At 42.4% G+C, this 22,320-nt stretch overlaps 1 protein-coding gene across 2 annotated transcripts in view; it reads right to left on the bottom strand.

Annotated features, from left to right (window-relative positions):
- The window catches only part of LOC115355998 (regulator of G-protein signaling 6-like), a 111,355-nt gene that overhangs the window by 87,256 nt on the left and 1,779 nt on the right, over positions 1-22,320 (bottom strand). The window contains exons 2-3 of one of the 2 annotated variants that reach the window (XM_030046973.1): positions 16,227-16,298; positions 5,964-6,300 (exon numbers count right to left, since the gene is read on the bottom strand). In XM_030046973.1, the coding sequence (XP_029902833.1) occupies positions 5,964-6,269 (306 nt within the window). In that variant the 5' untranslated portion in view covers positions 6,270-6,300; positions 16,227-16,298. Of the gene's footprint in view, positions 1-5,963; positions 6,301-11,758; positions 11,868-16,226; positions 16,299-22,320 lie in introns of those variants that run through there. The other variant, XM_030046972.1, reaches the window with a different exon arrangement.

The raw sequence follows: 22,320 nt of genomic DNA, 5'->3' as shown, positions 1-22,320 counted from the left end.
GTATCTTTCTTCTAAATTTGCACATTGACCTACATCTATGCACATTTTGTACACCTATGCACACGTTTTTTTTGCACATTGTTTTTTGCACACTGTTGTACCTAGATCTCTAGTGTGTTGTACTTAGATCTTATTCTTTATTTTTTATTTATTTAATCTGTAATCTGTGGATACTGCTGAAAAACTGCGAATTTCCTTCGGGATGAATAAAGTATCTATCTATCTATCTATTGCCTGATGCACACCTTTTGTCTGATCATGGACTACCAGAGCTTTGTGTGTATGTGTATTTGTATGCATATGTGTGTGTGTGTGTGAGAGAGAGAGAGAGAGAGAGAGAGAGAGAAAGGGAGAGAGACAGACAGCTTATGACCATGCGTGCGTTTTGATTCTCACCGTCAAGTAGGAATAACCAACAAATGATTTCATTAGAAACCACTGACTGATGATGACAAATTTGTAATCGATAACTGAACGCGGCCGGATCATTTTTCCACACTGGCTGTTATGTAATGACAGTCGTGTGCCTCCCTAAGCGCACACAATATGAATTTAAAAGGGACAATTTGTTTCGATTTGCAGACGGTAATTCGATTAGCATTATTAACACCATCTACCGAGATCGTTGGAGACGTGTACAAAAACCGTGCCGGTCGTCTTACCAGCTAAATGCCTTTTTCCCCGTCACACATATCTCAGAATGATCCTAACAATAATTACAGCAATGTAATGGAACACAGTTAACACAGTGACCGTTGCTTTTTATCACATTACTGGAATCCTATTAGATGAAATATGTTACTACTAGTTCTGCCAATGTGTTCAAATGTGTGTGTGTGTGTGTGTGCATAGCATTGTGTTTCATGTAAAGGCTTGTATCCCTGCGGCTGCAGTGGGTTCTCATTAATGGACAGATTGATCAATGTCAGCCACATCTGCTCGCTCATCTACATCACTGTGTTTCTCTTCCTCTTTTCCCAACCCTCTTCCCATGTTTTCCCACTGTTTCCTCTCCACACCACAGAGCCTGGGCTGTATTATAACCTTGGAGCACTCAAGTTGCACAAACCATATGCAAATAGATATAAACTGTGGGCACGTAATACATCAAAGTAATAATCCATGATATTTGCATATAAATACAGCTCCATTTTCTGACTCCCTGTCGCTGAATGATATAAAACTCTAACAGGTTCATGAGGAGCTTCACATTTGCTATTCTGAACACTCGGTGTATGGTGAGTCCCTGGAAAAATGGTGAAGGTGATGCATTTTACATTTGTGGTTTGTTTAGAATAAACCGAAGAAGAAGTGGGTAATTACATGAGCAGTGACAGCCACCACTACCGAACAGAAAACGAAAAGAGCGCCACCTACAGAAACTTAAATCTACTTGCAGTGAAGCTAAACAATCACTCAAAGTCAACTGGATGGACTGGACTTCTTCATCCTGACTTACTGGGGGGGGGGTTGCACTTATTTACCCTGCATGTTGTCCATCTCACTGGCTTGTTAGTGCTGTGACAACCATCCTGAGTGTCATTAGGGTCATCTGACTCTAGGAGAGATTGGTGGTCGTTAGGCTCACAAGGGGTCAAGGGTGAATGGTTCAACTTCCTGAGAGATGGCTTCTCTATTTTAACACAGATAACTTCCCTCAGCTGAGTCTTGACCTGAAGACTTTAGTCCTGCTTTGCTGTTTGTTGTTCAGTTTGTTAGTTTCTATTAGAGATGATTGTCCCAACAGGGAGGAGCGACGAGCTGAAGAGCTGGATGACTGAGAAGAACCTCCAGAGACACAAACAAATCACTGTTTCATTCAGCTAAATCAATCTTTGCTTAACAAATAACACAGTGCAATCAAGTGAATTGGAATAATATCAGCAGGTGGCTGAAATCAGTCACAAACCCACCGAATGAGCTAATTCAAGACGTGGAACCATTTTTCTCAAACTGTTAGATCATATTATATTATATATATTATATTACTGGCCTTGTTCACTTGAATTATAATAGTAGCGGGCACAAAAATAATGAAAGAGGCAGACCAATTCAAACAAGAGGGTAAACGTGTTCAAGTGATTTTTCCATCGGCTTTGCCCTCCATCCACCATCTCCTATTGTCAGGATCTGTGAAAGCTTCAGCTCTTTTTGCTCCTCCTGTTCCTGTCCTGTAACAGTCCAGCAGATGTGCGGCTAAATCTGATGTAACGTGCGTGTTAGAGGCCAAGGCCCTGTTCCCGATAATGAGCGATGTTAGACGTTAAGAACATTTTCTAGGAGCGATTCCACCAACGTTCTCAAATTTCTCCACACGTTTGCCGAAGCACTAAATGCTCACCCAGCAGCCAAACATCATCCCGGCCTCTGTCTTAATGTCACTGTCTGTGGTTATGACAGGAAAGTTGAAGCAGCTTTGTAAGATGGATTCTACGATCATCTTAGCCTTAAGAGCCTTTTGGGAACCGGGCCTAGTAGACGCTGCCAGTTTCCTCGCCAGTGGTCCTGTTTGTTTCTCAGAATAAATGCGCTAATGATTTATTGATACCAAAGTGCCACACGTAGCACCTTTGATCACAAGGACTACCGCGTGTCACCTGAAGTAACCTTTACTGTTTGTAAAAGCAATATGTTGGCAGCAACATTGGGATCTCAAGATGTGAGAGGTGTGGTAACATCCATCTGCTGCTCAGGGTGTGTGTGTGTGTGTGTGAGTGAGAGAGAGAGAGAGAGAGAGAGAGAGAGAGATTGTGTGGGCATGTATGCCAATCTCTTTCCTCTTTGACTTTCTTCTCTCTTTCCCCACCTCTCAGTCTGCTTCTCTCTCTCTTCTTCTCTCCACTGTTTTGCTCATCCACCTTTTTTTTTTTTTACCTCCATCCACCTCTCTCTTTTCTCCCTCCATCTCTCTCTCTCTCTTCCTCTCCCTCTTCCTCTCTCTCTCCCACCAGTCATTTCTCTAACCAGGCACTGGTTGGTGACCTCTCAGGACTCAGGACTGTTGCACTTTCAGCCTCAGAAAATGGAAAACCGGTTTTGAAAGCCAACACAGATACTGAAACTTTTTAGATTGAAGTCACCAATAATCAATATATTGTCCAAATATTCAAGTTTTTCAATTGGGCAAGATTTTTCAAATTCTTGAAACACTTGAGAAACAAACATAAAACATATACTTTGATGGCTCGCAAATTCCAAAAGGTATCAAAAAGCCGACTCAGAGTGAGTTGTGACCCATTTAAAGTTTGAATTAAGCCTGTAACCCAAAGAGTAAAGAAGTGAGACGAGTTCAAAAAGGGATGGGTATTGCTCACTTAAATTGTCCAGGAGAAAAAGGAGACGAAGAAGACAAAGAAGAAGAAGAAGAAGAAGAAGAAGAAGAAGAAGAAGAAGAAACTGTTATTCAAAAATGTTCATGACGGAGTATTTGTGTGTGTGTGTGTGTGTGTGTGTGTGTAGGCAGTCTTGTTTCTCAGTGCCTCCTGAACACAACAGCAGCAGTTATGAAACAGTTTATAAGATCTGTTCTACGAGTAAATGTAGCTTAACTTTTTATCAGCTCAGGCACAGCACTGTGAAACTGCCGGGCGTGACCTCGGATATTTTCAGGACCTGAGGTGTGTGTTGTGTTTTTCCCCCTTCTGCCATGGGTTTTACTTGCTTTGAGTCACTGCAGCCAAATTTATCTGAACAGTGCATTTCAGTTTCCATCCAAAACAGCCAAAATGGGGGTCATCACATGAGGTGAGGAGAGCTGAGTGCCATTAAGGCAAGGCTCCACAGGGGAAAATGCAGATTTTTGGCTACAGAGTTTTTCCTCTATAACAAGTGAAGTTTTAATATATACAAAACAATCATCGAAAACTGAGATCATTTGTACGTTTTAATAGCCAATACAGAAAAAGGAAAATGCAGTTTTAAAAAATATTAGCTAATTTGAGCGTGTTAATGAAAAAAAAAATGAAGTAATTATGTTGGAGCATCTATTCAGCAAATGGAAACTCATTTTGATGGGACTGAAAGTTGTTTTTTATGCTATTCAACTGTAATGTCACACTTTAAAGGGGTCGGAAACAAACATTTTTTGAGCTGTTTGAGAAAGAATACAGTAATAAAGTGTTACCTTCACATTTAAGCGTATATTAAAAAATCAAAAACAAGTGCACAACACTGGATGTTTGCCTCTATATGATCCCAGTGTTGTGATAGCTGCTCCTCTCCACCCCTACCTACCACTGGCTTCTTTTTCAGTGCACTGCCTGCATAGGACGGATATTTTGGAAGCTGTGAAACTGAAACACTTGAACTCAGTGTAGCTGTCCTCTGCATAATAGGTGTTTTTGCAGGCCTGGTAAAGGTGTAAATGTGTGCTCACTGCCTGCTGGTAAGCAACACTTGATACACAGACCAAGTCCTTGGCCCGGTGCCTCCACATCCTGTCAGGAATATGACCGCCATGCTCCCTGCTGCTTCGAGATTCACAGAACACCAGGGCACCATGCAAACCCACTCTCTCTCAGTTCATCTGCCATAATGAGACACTGCAGGGGGACTCATGATGTCTATATCCACATCCCTTTTACCATTCCTGAGCCCAGACCATTGGAGAGGAAGGAAAATTGCATTTGGGGTGGAGCCATTCCATGCACTTGTTTTGAAGTAACACTGAAAACACTAATTTAATTGTGATTTCCATAAGAAAACTTGTATTTTCACGTTCTCTGTCTCCAACAGATCAGAGGTCAGAGTTACTTGAGGGAGGGCAGATGCTTGCAGACAACTGGTTATGTTCAGTGGTAAAAGGTGCAATGTGTGGAATTCTGGATTGTGCAAATCAATCAATCAATCAATACATCATTGCCAAATTAACTGTAATACTTTGGTATAATTAATGTAACCAATGGCTCATGACGACTAGTAGCTAATGCCACACAAAAGAACTAATATTAGTGCTTTTATTTCTCATACTTATTTGCCATAAATAATGATAATGATGCAAAGACAGTGTTGCTGCTAACACTCCCCCATATTATTTTGTGCTGTAAATCAAACAAATCACAATCAATCAGTTTATTAAACCTGTAGGCCAACCTCCCGCTCACTAGTGCTGACTGCCTTCTTGTACACTGGTCCAAAGCCCTGCTGGACATTGAATGCAGCTCCTCTACAGCAGCCGCCATCCTAAATGCTGCCCACCCTGCCTGAATGTTGATCTACAGAGTATTTGCATGATTTGTACTGTGTTACTGTGAAAAAAATTAAATGTGTCTGCATGAATGCCACCAAACATGTCTATAATATAGAGAATTACTATGATATAGGGACTATAGGGACTTATATTGTGTGCTGTAGGTACTGCATGTAATTGTATTGTAATTTTTGTACTTTTTATGTTGTACTTTGTTGTTGCTATCAGAGGTCTTGTGGCGTAATTTACCACATTGTAGCTTCTCAGGTTTATTATAGGGCGACTATAGGTGTTTTTGTGAAAGGAATTCCTGTATATTTATTTTACATGTGGGTTAAAGTGGGTCTGATTAATGCGAAGTGGATCTAAGGTAGGCTGGGCAAACCAAAAAAAAAAAAAAAGATTTAATTGTGCTATGTGCCTGCTACTATGATTAAGAAGTTTTGCCTCTAAGACCTTATAGTGTGAGCCTTAGCCTTAGTGATTCTGTGTGAACTGTAAAGTACTTTGCATTACAAAATAATATTTGCTTAATTGCTTGGGGATCCACTGTCACCACCAGCAATGAAGCTTCTCCCCCTGAGCTTGAAACACAGATGACTGCGGTAGGACAAAATGACTCCTTCAACAGTAGACCACAACTACTGAATCAAGTAATTATCTCACTCCCACTACCGGGGTAGTGTTTCTGATGTTTATTTTCATGTTAGAAAGTAAGAAAGTGAAAGTCGCTGAAGTGGCTTTAGTTCTACAGTGCTGCTGGTTTTCCTCCTACCTTTCTGTAGACAATCATGTTGGGGGAGTCGTCATCTGGGTCCACGCTGCTCATGGACCTCATGGAGAGCAGGGTCCGGGTCGGGGTGGTCCGCTGGCCCTCCTTCGCCTCCTCAGGCCCTTCATCAGGTTCTGTCGCCTCCGCAGCACTCGGCTGTGGCTGCTCCTCCTCCTCCTCCTGTTGCTGCTGCTGAGGTGCCTCAGCCGTCGCCGGGGTCTCCATTTCAGTCTCTCCCTCTTTTCCTCCTTCTTCGGTTATCTTTCCTTCTCTGTCAGTGTCAGCCTCTCCCTTCTTCTTCCTCTCCATTGCCCTGTTCTCTCTCCTCTGCAACTAAAAGCTGCTGGAGGGAAAGAGGGGTGAATTAGATAGATGGTACAACTCAGAGCTGGGCTCTGTTTGTTTCTCATCCCCATCTGCCTCTTTTTTCTTGTCTCCTGTCAGCAGGGACAGAATGGATGAAATGAAAGCATCATAAATTCTCCAAGTTATCTCTATTCTCTCTTCCCTGCTCTGCAATTTCTCCTTGTCCCCTGTCACATGAAACTGAAGGGACGAGAGAACAGGCAAAGTCTAGTTCAAATTTTCATCTTTTTCTTTTTTTTTTCTCTGCGGGCTTCTTTTTTTGTTTCTTTTTTCCCCAAACATTCATCTCAAGAAATATTAGACAGGTCTCTTGCCATCAAACATGTAAAATAAAACATACACAGCAGTGAGGCCTTAGAAACAGTGACTTAAAGAATCCTGAGGTGAGATGAGGACGCCTATTTAAGAAACAAACAACCAAAAAAACACTATTGGAGGTCATTTATATCCACAGTGAAATGGGGTATCTTGACAATGTACAGAAAAATACAAAGTTAACACAGAGTGTCATACATAAATCAGTCAAACATACACAGAGCACAGAAAAGCCCCATTTATAGTTGATGTTAAGTGCATGTACGCATACAAGACGGCTGCCATATGTATTGTATGTGCATTTGGCCTGTACTTTGTGCACATCTCTCAAAACCTAACGGCATGTTCAGATCAAATGCAAATTGAATTTTCATGTTGCAGACTCACATGAGTATGGCTGCAGATTTTTCACTGGAGTTGTAAAATTTCAACACACACAAATACGTAAATATGTGAAAGCGTGAATGAAGCAAAATTCATGTTTTTGCAACGAAGAAATTCACACTATTCACGTCGCCTGGCATGATTTTGTGTCTTTGCACTGACACTGTATGTGCTTGCGCCTCATGAAAAACTCACTTCACGTTTGGTCTGACCACACAGTTACAGATCCATAAGGTGCACACACACACACACACACACACACGGTGCAATAACACTGGAAATCATGGGGGCAGTACATCACCAGTGACGTTCTGCGAGACAGAAACAGCAAACAGAGAAGATGAGGGTTAACAACGGGGGTTTAAGCTATGAAGAGGTTGTGTGAAGCCACATCTATAGGATGTCACATCGCCACTGCAGCGGGACAATCATGCCAGAACAGCCGGCAAGAAATTGTCCGCATTTTGAATATAAGATGGACATGGAGGTCTATATAGTTTCCTTCTGTCGGAGCACGTAACAAAGCTGATTAACGGAGCTGTCCACCAATCCTCCAATGCCTGGGGAGGTTAACATGATGCGTTTATCACTGGACCATCAATATAGTGATTAAACCTCAATTTAGACATCAAGTACGAGTGATGCTGCTTGCATAGAGTTAATGTCTGTACATACATACGAAACAGGAGTCATGTCAAGCCCTTAAGGGAGCATAAAGGAGCCTCCAGGTTTTTAAATAAACCATTACACAGCAACAGTTCACACACCATGTGACAGCATGTGTATAATACACACACACACACACACACACACACATACACACAATTTAAGTCAGCTTTCCATGACTTAGGGCTGTCAGCTGGTGTCTGATGTTCTGACAGCTGTCAAAATATTGATGTCTTGGGAAAGCTGGGCCTAGAAAAGGTGAGAGAAGAATAACAACAAAGGAGAAGAGAAGAGAAGAGAAGAGAAGAGAAGAGAAGAGAAGAGAAGAGAAGAGAAGAGAAGAGAAGAGAAGAGAAGAGAAGAGAAGAGAAGAAAAATCGCATGAGGAGAAAAGAGGAGAAGGAATGAGGGCTCCTCCTAAAGAGCCTGCTCCTCCCTCTGTCTCCAGGCTCTACCTCCCACCTCTCTCCCCGTCTCTTTCCTCGGGCTTCTCCGACTGAATCAGCATCAATGGTCCAGAACCAGCTTATCACATCCTCGTCCCAACCACAACTGCCAATCCACTTCCCATTCAATCCATTCTAAATGGAAACAGAAACTGCCATTCACTTGATCATCAGAGCCCATTCATCTCCTACCAGCCAGTTTCTTTACAGGCTGGAAATGACAACATCTCTGTGCAAAAAGGATTTCTCCACATTGGAAATGACTTGAGGAAATCCACTTCCTTACTTGGCTGAATTGAAATAAAATTGATCCCAACTTTCATCACAACTGCTAAAGGCACAAAGACAATGCCAATCTCATCCTGTGTCCGCACAAGCAGGTTTGTAAAAAGGATTACTTTCAAAATCGAATCCTTCACAGATTACTGTTTACCGGGGGTGGAAAGAGGACCAAAATATTTGCACTCAGTGCTGTCTCGTCCACTTAACTTGAGTGGGATCATGCTCCCTCAAAACTTGAAATCGGATGGCTTAAAACAACAGTTAAGTGCTCAATGTTTTCAGACTTTATTGGGACCAAAAAAAAATCTTTTTTCTGTAATTTTTCATAATATTTAACTCTGCGTGGTACACAGATTGTCAGGTACTCAGCTGTGTTACAGCCAGCAACAGCAGCCAGGGACTGTTGTTTGCATGAGCTACACACAACTCAGAGTGTGACACATTTTTATGAATGAATGATCTCAAATCATTTTATGAAAACAGTACAACTTTACTGGATCGAACTGCTCAATTAGTTAAAGCTTCTCTAGTTAAAGCGATGCCAGTCAGTGACCAATTTATATCACTGGAATCCCTCCTAATATGAAGGACGAGGACAGAATGGCGTTCAACAGGCAACAAAATGACATTCACAATGTCAGCTCAGAAAAAAAGGATGCTCTTCTGCATGGAGGAAAATTCAGTTTCTTCTTGTGCGGATCTCTTTAGCCTGAGTTGACACTGTAAATTTGCCCAGATTGAGGCAGAGCGGTGTGGATGTATACAAGGTTATGTGTTATTAATGTACAGTTTCAAGTCGTATTGGACCGTGCAGTGTTTCCTGTTTTCACAGAAGTAATTTATAATCGCTCTTGAGGCCAGCATCAAATTTACTCTTGGACTGTGTTGAAGACAGGAAGCTGCTGCAGAGTGTTACGTTTATCATCACTAAAGCCAGTGCTGCGGCTGTGCTGCATGTGCAGGTAGAAATGGCACGTATCAACATATTAATATGGCCTGAGCTGAAACCAAACCTATCCTTTAATGTTTCCTCTGCATGCTTTGATCATACTTATATCAGTTTCTGGTGCAATAAAAAGCTACTGACAATACTCTAAAACTGGTACAAGTTCACAAAAAGCTATTTAATTATATAGCATCAAGGGTAACTCAGTTCATCACTGCACTGTTGTGGCAGACCTACTGTGAAATAATAGGGAATTCTCATTTAGATTAAGTTAGATTAAGTTAAATTGCATTGCCCACAAAAATCAATGGCATAGAGTTATGCAGTTTATTCATATTTTCAGTATTTACTCCCACTCCACCATTTTATTCTAGTTTAAAGTCCCCTTCCACTCAAAACTGCACTTTTCTTATCTTTATGTGCCCTAAAATGTCTGACGCTGACCATACTGACTTGTTTCTGTGCAAAGTTTGTCACTTAAGAGGTGTTTTCACAGTCCTGTACTGAAGGTGGAGGTGTGTGTGCATATTCCAAAAATATGACATTCAGGTACATCACAAGGTGGTATGTAACATATCATTAAAACCAGCTAATGATATACACAACCTGCAGTCCAGCACCAGCACCTGTTTTATGTTAATATACAAAAAGAAACTACAGAAATGGCTGCTTCACATGAACAATTTTAGTATAACTAAGAGATTTGCTGAAAAAAAATATTTTATTCAAGGTTACATTATGTGAGTATCACGGGACAAGCCGGTGTGCCAGCAGGCAGGAGGTGGGTGGGCATTATTTGCATATTCATAGATCTGTGCGTTTTTAATGAGGGCAAGGTTTTGAGTCACATTTACGCCGTTTTAAGGCACTAAGGGGTGTTTTTTCATGGTAAAATAATGTAATAAATATGTAGATATGTAATATTGATGAACAGAGATTTTTTAGAGGCTTAATAAATGACTGGAGGGGGACTTTAAAGGTTTTTTTTATCGTTACTTTGCATATTTTCAAGATGCAGATTAATGTCGACTTCTATCGTCTCACAATCAAAATGTCTCTTCAAACAAGGTTGGCAGCACTCCAGCACATAATCAACTTTATTTCATAAAACATTAGAAACTGGATTAATGTGTTTTGCCTACAGTTGCTGTTTTTTTTTTTTTTTTTTTTTTTTTTCAGTAATCAGATTATTGTAATCACATTACTTGTAACCTGTTACTGCCCTCCCTCATCAGATGGGTTATGCTATGCATTTCTAGGCAGAGTCAGAAGTGGGACTCTGAATAAATCCAGTAAGGACATATGAGGACTCTGTTTCGGGCAGTCAGCATTAACCACTCACAGTTCACCTTATATTACACTGCACCACCACTTCAGCTTTCATTAGTGTTCATAGTAAAATAAATATTGTACTTCTGAACAGTCACAAATGCACTGTGCTCCCATTTTCTGTGCCTGCCTCTCTCAGGAACCAACAGTGAATTCAAACTAGAGCATCTCATTGTTTCTGTGCGGATGTAGATGGTGTGTGTGTGTGTGTGTGTGTGTGTGTGTGTGTGTGTATGTATGTTGCTCCCTGCTTGTGCTATTGGCTCTGGCATTTAGCTCCATGTCAACTGGCTCCTCAGATCGATACACTCATCAGCCAGCTGTGTGTGGATGTGTTTGTATTTGGGAGCGTGGGTTATATTGCGAAGCGGTGTTTGTGCCGGCGTTTCACTCATCAATTCCTCACATGTGCAGATCCAGCTGTAGGATGACCGTGATGTATTTGTTTGCAAATCAAAATGGGGGATGAATAATAATTCATTTCTGAATCAATGGCTCTCCCAAATTATGTGAGAGGTACCATCTGTTTCACAGGTATTCCTAATTGCCTGGTGCAGCTCACCATGAATCGAAATGCATCTTTTGATGTCCAGAAACGCTCTAGGTTATAGTCTCACGGCCCCCCTCTCTCTGGCACCACACGTGACCCTGCTGGCCTGCAGCTGAATCCCACCAGAACCCGTTCCAACAAGTTTCATCTCATCTCGGTCCATCTCGTTCTTTTTATTATCTCTGTGAATAATGCCAAAAAGAGATGACCCATTTGGCTTTACTCACACATGTAACATATAACTAGAGTGTGAACTTGAACATCAGCCTAAATCACAAAGCGGGACTGAGAACAGAGAAATGCATTCGATATCCGCAGAGATGCTGTAGATTTGACCTGATTGCCCCCAAAACTAAATTCTGATGTCAGGTGTGTATAAATCAAAACTTGAGAGCAGAACACACACTGGACCTTTCTCTGTATAAGCTCTTGTGTCCTTCATGATGTGTTTGATGTTGATACCCAATTCCAAAATAACTATGGAAGAATGTAAATTTATGGGGCATTTGCTTACCAAAGCAAACATCAGATGGTGACTCTGTTGCCCAAAATGAATGGGAATCCACTGCAAGAGTGACACATGACACCCAAACAGCTCTGTTCCTCCCTGATGGTTAATGGGCCACATCTCGTCGTCTGCCTCCACCAAGCGCTAGGTGTGGCTCATTAACAATCAAGCAAGAACCACACCTGCAGGACACCAAACCATGAGCACAAAAACTGAGTTTCTGTGGCGTGTAGAATAGTGGCAGCTGAAAACAAACACCTGTGTGCCTTAACATATCTCTGTTCTCGCTTTCTTTAGAAGTATGCTCTCTCCAAGACCGCTGTGAGAGAAAATTCTCCACAAAGAAACACATACTGACTAGGCATTCCTGGACTGACACTCACTTTGTCATCAAAATTATGTCTTTTGTGTCTCTTGTTCCTTTGGTTTCCTTTGGTATAGACCAGTGGTTCTCAAACTTTTTTCAATAGCATAACTCCTTTGAAATATTTTCCAGCCAAGTACCCCCTGACTTGTGCCAAAAAAAAAAAAAAAATGGTAGGAAAAAAAAAAGCCTATATAACGACGTACAACACAGCACCATCAGTGTCTAAAACAACCTGATACTGATGACATTTTATTGGCTCTGTTTTTGCTTCTTTTCCACATCTTTCTCCTCGTTTTCAGCTGAATTGCTTCTACATTTCGACCACAAATTAATTGTCTTGATTTTGTTTGGCTTCCCAGACATAGTGAACAAATGTCCTCGCTTGACGGCCGCAGCAGCAAATTTAACCCAGAAACACACACATTTGACACCTTCGGGAAATCTGGAGGGAATACTGAATGTAAAATGTGGTTTATCAAACTTACATTTATATTATTTATATACATTTATTGAAATTATTACATCATAGGTTAATTATGTCAAGAATTATGCGTGACTAACCCTAACCCTAACCCTTCAGCACTCCAACATACCACTAGGGGCACACATATCCCCATTTGACAACCACTGCAATAGAGCAACACTGATTGGGCGGATAAGTAAAAAAAAAAAAGAAGCATGTTTGTGAGCTACTGGATGATTTCTAGGTATTACGTCGAGTTATTATCTGCCAAAAAATACAATCCTTGTGGGTCTGCCTATGTTTAGCTTCAACCCTCAGATGTTTACTTCACCAAGAGCCCCTGCCTACCCAGGTATGCCAGATGAACAGTAATACTAAACATCTAATGCCAGCTAAACACCAGAATTGTCCAAAAACATGACTTTAATGCTTTGAATTCAGATGACAATTTTAGCAAGTGAAGAATTTAGGTTAAAGAATGACATCGTGGATACAAGCTGGGTGCACCATTGGAGATCGGGCGAGAAGCTCAAACATCAGCGAGGAGCTCGGACTAGAGCCGCTGCTCCTGCACATTGAAGAGAACCAGCTGAGGTGGTTTGGCCATTTAGGCTACGTTTACACATACACGGGTATTTTTAAAAACGGAGACATTTCCCTTCGTTTGTGCCCTTCATTTACACGCAAACGGCGAATTCGCCTCTGAAAACGATTCTTTCTAAAAATTCCAGTCAAAGTGGAGATTTAGGAAAACTCCTGTTTCGTGTTTGCATGTAAACTGAGAAGAACGGAGAAATACAGAGTTTCAGGCAGCCGACGTCACATTATGCGCCAAAAGTGCGCGCTATGTTTACATTTGGCTATGGTGATCATAGACATGATATACGTATATTATGTCTATAATGGTGATGATCATGGATGCATTCACAATAGCAGTCGCATTTCTGTCCATATGTTTGCATTTTCAAATACAGCTGCTTTTTTATATCGAGGAGCAGAGATGAATAAGGGCTCAGAGGTCAGCAATTTTGCAAATTCTCCTCCCTCCAACACAAAGAGCCAATCCGCGTCACCGCCAGCAGCATCTCCGGTTTTGGGCGGACTGCTGTCTGGTTTGGCTTCTGATTGGCTTGCATGGTTTTCTCCTTCTTCCTACACCGCCGCCCATAGGCTTGGTGTAGTTATGATGGCGCTTGACGGTGTGTTTATGCGGGTTGATGTAAACGTAAACTTTTTTGAAAACGATGCCGTGTGCACGATGTTATTTTGTAAAACAGAGGGAGGGAAATATTCGTTTCTCAAAATACCCAACTACGTGTAAACGTAGCCTTAGACATGAGGCCTCCTGGGCGCTTCCATGTGGAGGTGTTCCAAGGATGTCCAGCTGGGAGGAGGCCCCAGGGCAGATCCAGGACACACTGGGGTAATTATATACCCCGGCTGGCCTGGGAATGCCTTGGGATCCCCCAGGAGGAGCCAAGGAAAGGAGCATCTGGGCTGACCTCCTCCGCCTCGACACCACTGCGACTCGGACCTGGATAAGTGGCAGAAAATGGATGCATGGACTGATGGAGGTAATCTACAAGATCCTTTGTGTTTGGATCCCTTGTGTGTGGAGTTTCTTTTCTCTGTCTGTTCAGCAATGGTGGCTTCATTGCTCACAGCACCTACCCAGGTCTTCATATGCCTGAATTAATTCCAAATAAATCACTGCTGCTGCTGCTGCCAGAAGCACAAAATATATAACTTCAGCTCCTACACCAGATGTTTCGATCAGCACATGTAAAAGACCTTTGATAAACTGGGTATCAGCACTCTATCAGTCAGTGACAGAGTAGCAAAACCGATGTTTATTTATATGAATGTTGTGGATTACAAGGTTAACCTCAGATTACCCTGCACACTGACAGACCCTCGGCTGACCTTTATTTTTTCTGGCACATGCTCTGATGACGGGGAGTAGCGACAGAGTGAGATTTCTTGCTCTTTCCCCATTTCTGCTGTTTTTTTTCCTCCCCCTGGACCTTCCACAGTGTAAAGTGCACCCAGTGTTTGCTCCATCATCCACCCCGTCTGCCCCTAGCAAGCCCGGACGATAATGTCTGCAAGTTTCACACGGCGGGATGGCTGCAAAATAAATGACAATGTCAGTCCAGCAGACTGCCATCGCAAAAGTATAAAATAACCAAATGTGCACCCAGAACTCGATCTTGAGACCCAAATTAACAGGATCTCGCTTTCTGTGGAAGGTTTATACCAATTTCTATTTATAGTCTTAGTAAAAGAGGTATGTTTCAGCATATTCCTGCACATTCTGTGCAACAAGAAATCAAGGATAAAGTCACTTTACTTATTCATTCACATTTATTCATCGTAGCCATTATCACTACACTATGATAAGGTGGACTTACTGAGTCTAACTTCACCTCATTCATACCACAACATTCATGATACTGGATGTGATATCGAATGAAAACTGGAATATAACTATCGGATTGATATGTTTGCAGTTTATGAGGCCCAGAGTTCCTTCACCATTTCTGTCACCATGTATCTTGAAACTCAACACTCCTCTGTGTTTATGGCACATTATCAGTTCCGTTTGAATTATTGCAGAAAGTAGGGATAAGCAACATGAGTCCAGCCATTTGAATCCATCAGCATCATCTAAAAGCCATGCCAAAATCACACACCATTACAGCTTTAATACTCACTATGGCTTTTCATCCCCTGAATTAAGATTTTATAACAATCCACCGACTGGCTACTGCCGAAAAGTTTGGAGAATTTGATGGTGTGGATGTCAAGGCGTGATACCTACATGAGCGGAGGCAATGAGAATAGCGCCGACGTTCAGTCTCTCTCTCTCTCTCTCTCTCTCTCTCTCTCTCTCTCACAGCTGCCTGTGGTCTCTCTATCCTCCCAGGAGCCACTCCACTCCCCAAACACACGCAGCCAGCAGCAGCTTAATTTAGACTCTCTCTCTCTCTCTCTCTCTCTCTCTCTCGCTTTGTGCCACCTGAAAAGCTCTCCATCGGTCCAACAGGACAAGAATATACTGTAGACAGTGTTGACATCAAACACACGCACGATTGCACACGTGCGCGCCTCCGTGCACCTGCAAAGGCGTCTGACACTTTGTTGATATCATCTCTCACCCACCGAGCACGCGCGCACACAAACGTGATGTTTTTAAGCATATCAAAGTGCACACGGAGACGCGCGCGCAAACACACACACACACACACACACACACACACACACACACACACACACTGGTGTGCTGCTTTGAGAGTGTCACTTAACCATGTATGTTATGGACGCGCACTTTTCAATCACAGGTGGAACTAACAATCTCCATAACAATCCACACGCGCGCGATCACACCTACACACACATGCACACATGCATGCACGCACGCACGCACGCACGCACACACACACCTCAGTCTGTCACTAAGGTTAAACAGCGCAGTACGGTGCGTCTTTACCTGGCGCTGTTCACGCACTGGCGCACTGTGCACCAAAATTGCACAAAGTCAAATTTCTTTTCTCTCCTCCACACCTGCTGTCATCCCCTGTCATCCGTGTTTCCCCATGCATCCCTCTCTCCCTCTATCATCCCTCCTGCAAGCGATCCCTTACCTTTAGCGCTGGCTCCTCTCCCTCTTGCAGCTCCAAGCCAAAAAGCGACTTCCCCGACCAACCCGGTAGGTTCTACGCGAGAGAGAGAGAGAGAGAGAGAGAGAGAGAGAGAGAGAGAGAGAGAGAGAGAGAGAGAGAGAGAGTAAAGAAGTGTTAACAGCTGGAGAGAGAGAGAAAAAGGGCTGTGGGATTACAGGCAGCTGCTGTGGCATTGCGCACCCTTCTCTCTCTCTCTCTCTCTCTCTCTCTCTCTCACACACACACACACACACACACACACACACACACACACACACACACACACACACACTCCAGATAAGCCAAATTAACCTAGACAGGCTCCATCTTGTCCAGTATCACCAATACCTCCCGGTCTTAGTCTCCACCTTTCAGTGTTTTATTGGTTTGATCAGTCAAGTGCAAAAAAATGTTAGTCTCATTTCCGGACTTACAATTTTTTTTCTTAAAACAAGTGAGAAATTCTCACAGGGGGGAAATAATCCTACAGCTCCACTTGTTTCTGGTACTTTCTAGACACAGGTGTCAATGTCAAGGCAGCATCAGGCAGATCACTCAGGGAAATTACGCTTGATTCAAGAAAATTGTTAAAACAAGTTGATTTGCATGGGGCATGAATAGAATTATCTCAGCCCATTGGCAGATTTTCCGTTTGCTTTAACATTTCAAGCCCCAGTGTTGGGCTAAATGAGTGAGATGAATGCTTTTCCAGTGTGCTCTGCGCCCAGTGTTTTTGTGTTGATCGAAATCCGCAGCTGACTGAAATCGACTGATGCTTGTTGGGGGTCTGCGTGCAGGCAGATGCAGCATCTTGATGGGCTTTTCATCTTGTCTGGGGATCAACTGGGATGGATGCTTCGCTCTTTTTGTCCTTCTACAGGTTTGTCAGTCTGTCTTCCCTCTCCCAGAATCTTCCCCATCGCCCCATCAACTCTTTTCATCCCACTTATTGTCTCTTTTTTTCCACTCTTGCATCTTTATCAATGGACAGCAGAGGCAGTAACTGTTTTATTATATTCCAAATGTCTTTCTGGTCCTTGCCTATAGACATGAGGAGCTTCATTCCCTGTAAAAAAGAAAATGTGATATAAGGTTCCCTCTAACAGACAGGAGATGGAAGAAAATGGGAATTATGAGTTGAAATTCCTTTGGGTTCCTTTTTTGAACTTTCATTTTGAAACTCTTTACCCAAATGAAATTTTGCACCAGGTGATAGCATTGATTTTACTGGCGTCTGATTGGTCTAGGCCCCGAGGTTGCCATTTTGGATGCCACTGAAGATATTTATTGCCGACAGCACATGCACTCCCGTGAGCCACGAGAAGGCTGTTGCGGCTGCAATATGTTCATTTTTAATATTGAAAACTTTGCCCTCTGAATGTTTTGCTCTCTCTGGTGCTTTTTCAGCAGGCAGGGCGGCCCGGGGGGACTGTCCCATAACCAAAATGACCAGGGTTCAGTTCCAAAATAGCCAATGAGTCCATCAACAGCCAAGTGCCCTGTCCAAGGGTTCTTCAGCAACACACTGCCCTCGCTGCTTTCTGCCCAGTGCATGCTGGGACAGCTTCCAACAATGTTATTTTTGCCCTCCGCAAGCAAAAATATTAGTTCCCTGTTGCTAAGCAATAATCATCCTTGCTTCAACACATAAACTAAATGTAAATAAGACAAAATGTAAGAAGTGATAGCTTTTGAGTTTGTAAAATGCTCTTATACACACTTGTGAAATACCTTTTCCAATCACAATGCACATTTGGAAACAACTGTTGCAAAATGAGACATGAATGTTATTATAGGTTTGTGGTTTGATCGCTTCTGAGGTCAAAAAACAGAAAATAAACGTACTGGTGGCACCCTGGATAAAAGTGTCCACTGAAGAGCAGATGTTGTGGTCTGTATTGCTCTTTTTCACTACAATAAAAAGAGAAATCTCTTATAAACTCATTATTTCCCCTCATTTCCTCCCTCCCTCTGTGTTATCTCTCGCTTTCTTTGTCTTGAGTCCATCTCTGAGGAGCTGAGGGCCCTGAACCAGGGAGCCACAGGCCGAGCAGATAAACTCCTCGCTGATAAGGACATTTGGCCGAGCGCTCCATCATCAAAGCAACTGATGCAACGACAGATGAAGGGAGGAAACTGGCTGGTTACAGCAGTCAGGATGGGTTAGGCTCTTTCCCCAAGTGAGTGTTTGCATGTGTGTACGAGCGCACCCGCCACGTCCCGAATCACAGCAGAAATGTCAAGGCACACAGGCAAAAACAGACAATAAAAGTCACAATGTGTCTGCAGAGGCTCTCGCAGCATATTCTCACTCTTGGTGGTGGGGCCTAAAAATATTTGCTGCCCTATTTCAATAGAATATTACTGGGACAGAGAGTGGAATGACAGCATGCATCAAAAAACAGTCATTTCTCGCTCTCTTTTGTTCTCTCTGTCTCTCTCTCTTTTATCTGCAGTTTAGCGTACAAATGGGAAAATGGACGCCAATAAGTCCACAAATCAATACATGCACTTACCAGCTAAACATCATCAACAACAACATTGATACTAATGGACCACTCTGGCTTAACGGATTGACACACACACACACACTTCTGCTCATGTATGGTAACTGTAGCCTCCACTCTGGACCAGCTGAATTATTGAGGAAGAGTAAACAGGAAGAGAGTAGGTCCCGCCAGGGAGTGTGTGTATGTGTGTGTGTGTGTGTGTGTGTGTGTGTGTGTGTGTTGGTGGGGGGTTGGATGGGATTGCCCCACATTTAGTGCTAACCGTTAAAGAACTGTTACATGCCTCTTGTCATGCATTTACACACATGCACAGACACACACACACACACACACACACACACACACACACACACACACACACACACACACACACACACACACACACACAGATACACAGAGATGATTTGTTCCATTACTCAAATGCATCCTTTGCTTTCTCATAATCTACAGAGAGTTTCTGGGTCGTTGTAAATTGGATAAATAATGTTTCACATAAGCTGACTGCAACGATTAAAACAGGATACATCTGTGATGACCAGCACAAATACTGCAGTGCATTTAAAACACACCGAGGCACTGCAATACTCTGCGAAGCTGTGGAAGTCGTCCAGACTAACCTGGGATCAACTTCCAGCGATGATTGATCATTTAGGTTCTCCAAAAAAACCTCTTCTGCTGCTGAGGAGATTAATTTTTAATCTGTTAGATTGTTTATCAACAGGACATCTGGAAAACTTCCATGAAGTTGGGCGGGCAGATAAGAATTGGGCCAAGGATCAACTGATTAGATTTTGGTAGTGATCTGGATCTGGGACCTCTGCCATTAGACGATCACAATTTCTTTTCATCACCATGAAACTAAGGGAGAGAGAAATTTGATTCCAAATGCCCAGGGCATGTTTACAGGGCATTTTTCAGTTTGCATACTTTTAATCTTTTTCCTTTAAATTATACATGACTTTGATACAGCCTACTGCAATGGATTTTGTTCATCTATGCATCAGCCTAAACAGAGACTTTGATTATCTATGGAGTGCAGCAGATAGAGTCTCCCATGATGCTTGACAGATCCTTCAGGCCTTGAGAGGGTCTGAATGGAACTGGTAGAGATGTCAAACGATGTGAGAGTGTGTGTTCTTCCTTGGGACAGCTTGCTGAATACCCAGAGCCATCACAGCCAGCAACACAGACTGACAGGCATTGTGTAAGTCGACAGAGTGCATTAAAAGCATAAGGGACTGTTCAAAACAGCAGAGACAAATCTCAAACGATGGCGGCACTTTGCCGAACAACAGAGCTGCGTCTCCAAGAACAAAACACCTCCTCTCCGTCTCTCTCTCTCTCTCTCTTCTTGAGTGCTTGATAAGAACTGAGAGCCATCCAGAGACATGAAGGCTTTGCGTGGGTTGATTGAGTGTGTGGGATAAAAGCATGGATGGTCCGTGCACAACAGAGAGGAGGAAAAAGTCAAGATGTGGCGATTCTTCGCTGAGGAAGACAGTTGTTTTTCTCTTGGCTGGAAATGTCTGAGTCACTGTGCTCTTCAGGCCACTTAGCACCAGGGATGAAAAGGAGGGTAAACTCATCAGGGGTCAGGGAACCGATCTTTTGATTTGCAAAATAGACTTTACTCTGCTTTTTCAGCTGATATAAGTCTTTGTTAGGTAAATTCAAGGTGTCCACATGAAAATACAGTGGGGGAAAAGTTAAAGAAATTTGGTTATAAATGACTATAGCTGCTATATTGCAGCACATTCCAAGTTTGGTGCTCCTCCTCAGGCAGCATCACGAAAATAATAGCAACATGTCACTAAAAATAGAGGGAAAACACAAGATATGACGTCATACAACTGAAAAAACAATCAGCAAAACATGACTGTGAGGACAAATTCTATAAATAGCGGGATAGCAACAATAAAGTTGTAACAAATATGTGCTGAGTCGTGATGGTAAATCACACCAAGCTTGAAACGTGTCACAGTGCAGTAGCTGAATCACTAAGCCTGTTCACTGTGTCATATTTTACATTTTAACTTAATTTTTATTTATTTTTTCACACAGTAACATGACATATACTACATCCCTTCATTTACATTTTTTACCCTTTTTACAGCTGCACATAATCTTAACACTTATAATCAAGAAACGTGTAAGAAAGCAGTATAAATACATGACTATAGATTTTAGTACTGTTTGAGCACAAACATCTGTAAATAAAATGTTTATGTTTGTAGCACCACACGGTTCCTCCCTTCTTTACTTAATGTAAATTCACTTTAAATGCCATTCTATGTAATGTCAGCTCAGATGGAGGGGTCTTTAAGGACATGAAAGAAAAAGAATTACTGAATCTTTGAAAGCTCCCTTGATTTCTGTTTATGCTGGTGGTTGTTGGCTGATGATGATCGCTGACTATAAATCAGTTTACCCAACTTTTAATTTGCCAGCACATCATTACTCAGTGCTCCTCACATCCACCAAGACAGAGAGCCTTTCACAAACTGCACCCTCCTGAAACAGAATGATAGCCTCAGGTAATAACTTCTCCTTTTTCCCCAAAATGAGCATTTAGCATTTCTGAAATGATCACTTTATAGCCATAACAGAAAAAAAAAAAAAAAAACAAGCAACAACACTGCAGCAGCCTAGAGGTCCCTCTGATCAGACTTCAATTCAGGTCTTGTGCACTTCACACCGTAGCGAATCCTTGAAACGAACCCCAGGTGACTCAGCCCCCGCATTTTCCACCTGAAACAAAGATGACTCATCTGCGGCCTCCTCCGCACTACTCTTCTCCTCTGTCTTGCTTTCACCTCCTCTGCTCGGTGTTGTGGTGATCGCCGCGCTGGCCTGGAATGGCCCTGAATCGTCCCTGCAGGTAGACCAACTGGAGCCGGCACAGGTCACTTTGCAGCGGCGGAGGTCACAAACCAGCACTCTTTACTTTGTTCCTGCAAGCGTTCACATTTGCTCTGCCTTTCTCTGAGCGGCTTTGTTTTGACAGAAGCTTACACCGGTGATTCGTCACTGAAGCACTTAGCCATCAGAATCGGCATCCTTTTATTCGACAGGGCCAGAAAAGGTGAAGCAATATGTCGGGATGGCACTTTCACAGTGATTGGGGTTGATGAGCTCCAGCGTAATAAGAGAGACAGTGCAGATGTAAGAGCTGGTTTTCTTCAGGGAACATCAATTCACTGAGCCCTCAGCTATACAGCCAAGTCCCTCCATTTAATATCATTTGCGATTAAAAGTTCAAAAGCCTCTTGACAAGCAGAGCAACAGCTGATCACTGACAAGATGTCGTTAATGTGAGTCAGAATTAGGTCAGGAAAGTGTCACCTTAGATGGGAACATCAGCCCTGAATACTCCCAGCTGGGACTGTATTTTTACCAATGGCTTCCAGTTAAATGTATGATTAGTACAGTAACACACTAAACAATAACAAACTGATGGTACAAGTATGAGCTCCTATAACATAAAGGAGATATATATATATATATATATATTTTTTTTTTTTTTTCCTCTCATCAATATGTAAATCAATGCAATGTGTCCTGAAATC

This window comes from Myripristis murdjan, chromosome 24 (assembly GCF_902150065.1).
Source record: "Myripristis murdjan chromosome 24, fMyrMur1.1, whole genome shotgun sequence".
Taxonomy (NCBI): domain Eukaryota; kingdom Metazoa; phylum Chordata; class Actinopteri; order Holocentriformes; family Holocentridae; genus Myripristis; species Myripristis murdjan.
Note: the sequence above shows the minus strand (reverse complement) of the source record. Positions and strands in the feature narration are given on the sequence as shown.